General features: G+C 31.1%; 1 protein-coding gene across 4 annotated transcripts in view; it reads left to right on the plus strand.

The window, feature by feature from the left end:
• The window catches only part of LOC106468306 (glutamine-rich protein 2-like), a 48788-nt gene that overhangs the window by 13203 nt on the left and 27661 nt on the right, over nt 1–7924 (plus strand). For 3 of the 4 annotated variants that reach the window (XM_013928725.2, XM_022396647.1, XM_022396646.1), the window contains exons 6-8: nt 3520–3633; nt 5666–5740; nt 7048–7158. In XM_013928725.2, coding sequence (XP_013784179.2) covers nt 3520–3633; nt 5666–5740; nt 7048–7158 — 300 coding nt within the window. The remainder of the gene's footprint in view (nt 1–3519; nt 3634–5665; nt 5741–7047; nt 7159–7924) is intronic. The other variant, XM_022396648.1, reaches the window with a different exon arrangement.

The raw sequence follows: 7924 nt of genomic DNA on the forward strand, positions 1-7924 counted from the left end.
CAATGTAAGAACTGAAACAGTGTTACACCAGACATGATGATACACTGTAAGAACTGAAACAGTGTTACACCAGACATGATGATACACTGTAAGAACTGGAACAGTGTTACACCAGACATGATGATACACTGTAAGTACTGGAACAGTGTTACACCAGACATGATGATACACTGTAAGAATTGGAACAGTGTTACACCAGACATGATGATGATACACTGTAAGAACTGGAACAGTGTTAGACCAGACATGATGATACACTGTAAGTAGTGGAACAGTGTTAAGAGTGTATCATCATGTCTGGTCTAACACTGTTCCAGTTCTTACAGTGTATCATCATGTCTGGTGTAACACTGTTCTACTACTTACAATGTATCATCATGTCTGGTGTAACACAGTTCCACTACTAACAGTGTATCATTGTGTCTGGTCTAACACTGTTCCACTACTTACAGTGTATCATCATGTCTGGTCTAACACTGCTCTAGTAAAGTAGTGGAACAGTGTTACACCAGACATAATGATACACTGTAAGTAGTGGAACAGTGTTACACCAGACATGATGATACATTATAAGTAGTGGAACAGTGTTACACCAGACATAATGATACACTCTAAGTAGTGGAACATTGTTAGACCAGACATGATGATACACTGTATGAACTGGAACAGTGTTACACCAGACATGATGATACACATCCACTGTACCAACATAAAAGTATAGATACTGTTCTTATAGACAACATCATCATGACAGAGCTACTGTTAAAACGTTAAAAAAACATAACACAGAGGAAATTTGAACAACTTGGTTCTTAGGATTTTCTTCGTAAACTGGTATAACAACACTAGAAATTGTGATGATTGACATGAACACATCAAAATATGGACCAAAACACAGCTTGAATTATACAGCACTGAATTGTACAATGAAATTCTATTATCTTAGTTAGCTTAGCATTGTGTCTCAGTTCTATATGTTTATATGTATGGGTGTCACTGTATCATTATCTATTGATTCTATATGTTTATATGTATGGGTGTCACTGTATCATTATCTCTCGATTCTATATGTTTATATGTATGGTTGTCTCAGTATCAAGTCTCAGTTCTATATGTTTTAATGTATGGGTGTCTGTATCATTGTGTCTTGATTCTATATGTTTATATGTATGGGTGTCAGTATTTAAATTCCTCAATATCACAGTGTGAGTGATATTAAATGTATTTATTAAATGACTTATACTTTGTGATAAAGTGTCAGCTTGTATATTAGAAAATATTAGGTTTAGTACAATATCACAATTAAGTGGATTTATTAAATGACTTATATTTTGTGATAAAGTGGTAGCTTGTATATCAGAAAATATTAGGTTTATTACAATATCACAGTAGTAGTGTACATGCAATTAAGTGGATTTATTAAATGACTTATACTTTGTGATAAAGTGGTAGCTTGTATATCAGAAAATACTAGGTTTAGTACAATATCACAATTAAGTGGATTTATTAAACAACTTATACTTAGTAGTAAAGCAGTCATAGTAATATTTGTATCACTTAAGAGTGTAATTATAAACACACAATAGATTTTGTATTAAAATGTGTGAGTTTGTCAATGATTTTCAGCCTAACATCTTAGCTCCATGTGTTGAAACTCAACAAGTATTTATTTGGAGAAGTAATTTTAAATGTCAACAAGACTGATAATAGTCCCTATTTCCTACTTCCTCTTGCAGAGTTGCGTTATCATTGTAAATTAAATATTGATATATTTTGATACATTTTTAAGATCTATATCTGTAGAATTTTTTTGCCTGGGAAATCAAGATACTCCTGTTCAACCTTTCTCTAGTCCCATGTAGGAAGAGTTTTTTATTTATTAGAAAAACTTAAACTTCAGCCCATTCGTTACCATAACACTAATCTGAATTTCATATATTTGATATTCTAAGTACTAGGATTTTTCTCTCCTATAGTATATATATTTATATATTAAATATCAGAATTTATAACTCTTATAATGTAAGTTTTGTTTCTTAAGTACCAGAATTTCTCTCTCCTATAGTGTAAATACGTGTGTGTATATCTTAAATATAATAAGTTTTCTTTTGGTGTATATTTGATACCTTAAATACCAGAATCTCTGTGCTAGTATTCCATAATTTCTCCTATAGTGTATATTTCATATCTTTAATACCACATATTTAACTATCTTGTAAATGTATTTTCAAAATTGTAAATTTTTAAAGTTCTTATTAAGTATATCCTAAATTGAGTTGAGGTCATGTGCTGTATTTAGCTGTAGGCATTATTTTCTGTAGAAAGATCCAATTTTTGAAGTTGGATACTGTTTCAATGGATAGTTGTATTGTATTCTACTTTATGTATAGAAGAGCTTGACAACTGTCACATTGATCAGAAAAATGTCCGAGATGTGGTACTTCAGTTTTCTGATTTATTAAATACAAAATATTTTCAAAAATGATTAGTTTCTGTCACAAAGGATAATGTGTTATTAAAGTCCAATCTGTATTTTAACCTTTTATTTGTTACTTTTTTTTTGGTTTTGTAAGATCGCCTCTAACTACATTTTATTTAAACTGTCCTTTTGTTTAAATACCTTTTTCATTCATTTGTCATCTTTAATTATTTTGCACAACAGTTGAATAGTCCAACATTTTAATTATCAGTGTTTAAATATTAATAATTCTACCCTGCTTGGTGTTTTTTTGCTTGTTCAACTTAGTTCATTAGTTGGATGATACTCACTTCATTATAACTTGTATGTTATCATATTATTAAGAGTGAAAAATAATGGTTTTTGGCACAATGAAAGTTAGTTCAGCTAACTAGTTTTGGTAACACAGTTACCATCATAAGGACTCTTCAATCAGTTAATGTGAGACTTTAACCCTAATAGTAGAGCATTATCTCACCTGTAAAGTATTTTAATGCAAAATTTGTATGTACCAAATCCTAAGGGCATTGGGAGGTTCCTTTTTTTTTGATACACGATATGAATGCTTTGTGCACCTTTGAAGAGGGTATTGGTGAAAGTACATGGAAATTCAGATCATCTTCTGCACACCCACCACTTGTTTCATGTACATGAGAGTTTTGAACATTCATTCCCTGGTAGAAAAACCTGCATAGCATATTTGTTGATTTCTTTTAGTTAAGTAAGGATGTTGCTTTATGCTAATTTTAACTCCTAATTCTTCCTTAATATGAGTTCCCTGGTGGCTCAGTGATAAGTCTGAAGGGTTACAATACTAAAAATAAGGTTTTGACACAGTATAAATAGCCCATTGTGTAACTTTGTGCTTAACATCAAATGAACAAATCTTTAATATGATGATTCTAATTTTTAACTTTCCCAAGTTGTTATGTTCCTATGAATTAATATGTTGTTTGTAGAAACGAAGTTTTTATGCTCTGCTATTATCAAGTGCCTTTTGATTAATTCTGACTTGAATATTTTTATTCAGTTTAATAGATCAAGCTTTTTTTCAATCATAGGATAATCAATCTTTGATTGCAATTGAACATACTTTACATTTGCTTCAAGGATATATTAATAAACTGGAACAAAGGGTCGTGGAGCTACAAACAGTTCATGAAAAGTACTTGCAGGTATGACCAGTTCCACACTGTAAAACTTTGAAATTCACTTAATAATATCAGTATAAAAAGTAATGTGTAATGACCATGTGAAATATAAAAACTACTGTTTCCAAACTAAAAATATGTAATAATTTATAACAAAGTATAAGAATTAAGAGCAATTATTATATAATTACTGTGTGAAATCTAAAACTAGTTTCAAAAAATAGAAATATGTAATAGTTCAAAACAAAGTTTTTTGCTCAATGTATATGACTCAAGGAAATCAACTTTCTTTATACCAATCATGTGACCAAAGTGATTGTTTACCTTAACTCAGACCATTGGAGTAATGTCACTCAACTTCCTTTAAAATAAGTACCAAGTCAAGAATAAACAACTGGATAACATATAAAAATAACTAACATTAAAACAACTTTAGAAAAGCATGTATTATTAATTTAGTGTACAGTATTAACAACTTTGACTCGTATTGTTTTGCACACCTGATGTGCTGCCAACATAATTGTGATCAACTAAAAAAAAGTGACTTACATTACATATTATATAAAAAGGCCTTTTAAAGATGTGTACATTTTAAACACATTCTATCATTGTAAAATGTATTTTATATAATTAATACTTGAAACTATTGGTACTTAGTGAAACTCCATAATTACAGTACTGAGAAAAACAAGGACAATTGTACATTAAACAAATAATTGAAAAGTGTTTGTTTTTCCCAATTCTGTAATTAAGTGTTTTAATACTTTATTTGTATAACTTAATAATCATGTGATGTATGACAAAAAACCTGTCATCATTTTAACACTGACATGTAGAATCAAAAACAGCCAGAGTCCTTATCCGACACTACCTCTCACTATTTTAACACTGACATGTTGGATCGAAGGTAGCCATGGTGTTATCTGATATTTACAAAAATCAGTGTTTATTCTGAACTTATAAGAAATATTGTATTCCTTGCATTCTATAACACAAATCTTTTAACTTTCAAATAAAATATACTGACTATTGTCAACATTTATTTTGGTATTAAGGACTGTAAGAGATTTTAGCCACTCAGTGATTGTATACTCATCAACCATTTAGGTATTAAGGACTATAGGAGATATTAGCTAATCAGTGATTGTACACTCATCAACCATTTAGGTTTTAAGGACTATAAGAGATATTAGCCAATCAGTGATTGTACACTCATCATCCATTTAGGTATTAAGGACTATAAGAGATATTAGCCACTCAGTGATTGTACACTCATCAACCATTTAGGTATTAAGGACTATAAGAGATATTAGCCAATCAGTGATTGTACACTCATCAACCATTTGGGTATTAAGGACTATAAGAGATATTAGCCAATCAGTGATTGTACACTCATCATCCATTTAGGTTTTAAGGACTTTAAGAGATATTAGCCACTCAGTGATTGTACACTCATCAACCATTTAGGTTTTAAGGACTGTAAGAGATATTAGCTAATCAGTGATTGTACACTCATCAACCATTTAGGTTTTAAGGACTGTAAGAGATATTAGCTAATCAGTGATTGTACACTCATCAACCATTACATTTTAAGGTCTGTAAGAGATATTAGCCAATCAGTGATTGTACACTCATCAACCATTTAGGCAATAAGAGGTAGTTCTAAAATTATATCTTCAATATTTCAACTGACATAAACAAAACAGTTGATCTTTCTACCACCAGATGATGGAAAACCAAGAAACAAGTTATATGTTCTGTTTAATGGTTAATACATATTTCCCAATCAGTTGCCAGTTGATAACTGAATTAGACTGTATTCACTATTTTTAATTGTGTCGACATAATGATGAATCTTTCTAGTAAGTTGTAAGATCACTGTTTAGAAGTTGGTTTTTTATTCACATTTTACAGACAATTGAAACTTATACTGTTGACTTTTATGGAATGTAATTTTGATATAATAGACTATTTAAAGAAAGTGTTGTTGTTATTTAGTGGTGTTTGTCTTGTAAGGCTTATACTCTATGTATGTTCTTTTAAAACTGTGTTTTAGGAGCTTTGGTCATGTGTTGAAGCTCTGCAGGAAACCAAAGCTGAAAAAGAAGACTTTACAACTACTTTACAGGATGTATGTTGTATTTTTGAAGTTGTATTGACTAGCTGTAAAACACATAAATTCCTAATTCACAAATTAACTATGGAACTGAACCAAGTGCCGTATTTATTAATCATATCCTTAAGTGTATATAAAGTACACAAATTATACAGAAATTGAGTTATTTATATTAAAATGGTAGTTGGAGCCTCACCATATTGTCATGCTTTATCTGATGACCTTGCATCATGATAGTAGTCCTGTCACACATAGTTTCCATTGCAAAAGGCTTCCTTGTAAGGCTGTCATGTCTAAAGAATACCATTCCTCTTCCTTGGTAGTTTCTGTCATCTTTCCAATTTTTACTTAATTCAATTACACATAAGTTAATTTTTGTTCTATTCAGCATTGTGACTGGTATTTCTTCATATGAAGAAGTATGAATACCCATTTCATTCTCCAGCTGGTTGAGATATGTGACAGGCATATGGATATATTGTGGAAGCAACTTGTTTAGCTTTTCCAGATGGAGATTGTTCTTGATCATGAAATGTACTGTTGTTTTCCCCACTGGACTTTGTGTTTATGGATTATCACCTGTTACAGGATACTGCACATTGCTTACCACAACTGGGGGTAAGACATGTTGCAGGCCTCCTTTTAGAGGTGTTTTTTGCCCAAGTTGATCCATATTCTTTTTTGTTTTTCAAAATTCCCGATCGAAACATATCTTTATGATCTGAATACATGAATATTTTGTGTCAGAAAGGGCTGTTACATACCTTTCCTAAAAGTGGTGAATTTTTAGAGGTACCACGTTACCTACAAAATGCCAAACAGTGTCAAAATGTAGTTCTGGTACATACCTATCCACCCTGACTTTATATCAGCTGTGATTGTTACACGAATTGCTGATTTATGTATTCAGAATCATTTTAATATAACATACTCAACTATCTGTAGCTTCTGAACTTAAGATATCTACTATTACAGTAAAAACAAATAAAATGTACATTAATGAAAACAATCAGTTACTCAGATATTTTAATTTTAGTAAAGGTGATTTTTATATTAAGAACAAATTTAATTCAAGTGTCCTATTAAGAACAGAAATTAATTTTTTTTAATAGTATATGTGTGGTTCATTATTTATCATCCCAGATGAGTGAAAGAAATTGCAAGGCTATTTCATCTTTTACAAAGGTTTGAAAAAAGATACCATCAGATTTTTAAAAGTCAGTGTGATGTTGTGTTATATTAAGATTTATGTGTTATGCTTTCATATACACACATAAAGATAATGTGATATTGAATATCAGGAAGTGTCTTTTCTCTTGTAGAAAGCAGACATAATTACATTGGAGAGAAAAGTTAGTAGAGCCACGTTTGAAAAGAGCTGTGATGAACTAAATTCTGAGCTTTGTAAAATGATGAATCGACTAGCCTCTCTTGTAAGTTGTGTTTCTGCAGAAACAGTATTTACTAGGTGTTTTGTTGCTAGTAAATTTCAATTACTAAAATAGAAAGATGCTCTATTTCTTTATTTTGTTGTGTTTCTGGGGGTTGAATATATCGATTCCTTTTGATGTGGTCTGTAGATCTGTTTGTTTTTCTATCTCTTATAGTTTCTCGTGATGTTGTCTGTGGGTTTTTCTGTTTCTTATGGTATTTTGATGTGGTTCAGAGATTTGTCTGTTTATATGTATTTCTTATAGTTTATTTTGATATGGTCTGTGGATTTGTTTGTTTCCAAAACATACCTCTGCTGCCACTTATAGCTATTACTCGACTGCCAGGGTTTCATCTTTGCCCATCTGAGCATTGGTCTGATTTTTTCTCGCTTGCTCCAGTCTTTTATACCCTACTCAATCGCCCTTTAAGATATTTGTCTAGAGATACTCTCCATCTATGTCAGTGCACCCTCTCTCCTGGTACTGTATATAATCACTTCATTTAGATAATTTTATCGCTTTTTCTTGACAAAGTGTTTAGACGTGGTTTTTTCTAAAGAAGTGCTGCAAAGTTAAAATCATTGGTTGTGATTTTCACATCACCTAGATGTTATCTGTACAAATTATATTTAATAGTTGTATTTAAAAATTTTTTTTATGAGGCATGCCATTTTTTAGGCATGAATTCTGAGGTTACTGTTTTCAGCACGGACGCTAATCAGCCTTCCCCTATTTCACCTCTGTTATCTAATTTCTCTCAATGGTT

The sequence above is a fragment of the Limulus polyphemus genome, unplaced genomic scaffold (genome assembly GCF_000517525.1).
Source record: "Limulus polyphemus unplaced genomic scaffold, Limulus_polyphemus-2.1.2 Scaffold2958, whole genome shotgun sequence".
NCBI lineage: Eukaryota > Metazoa > Arthropoda > Merostomata > Xiphosura > Limulidae > Limulus > Limulus polyphemus.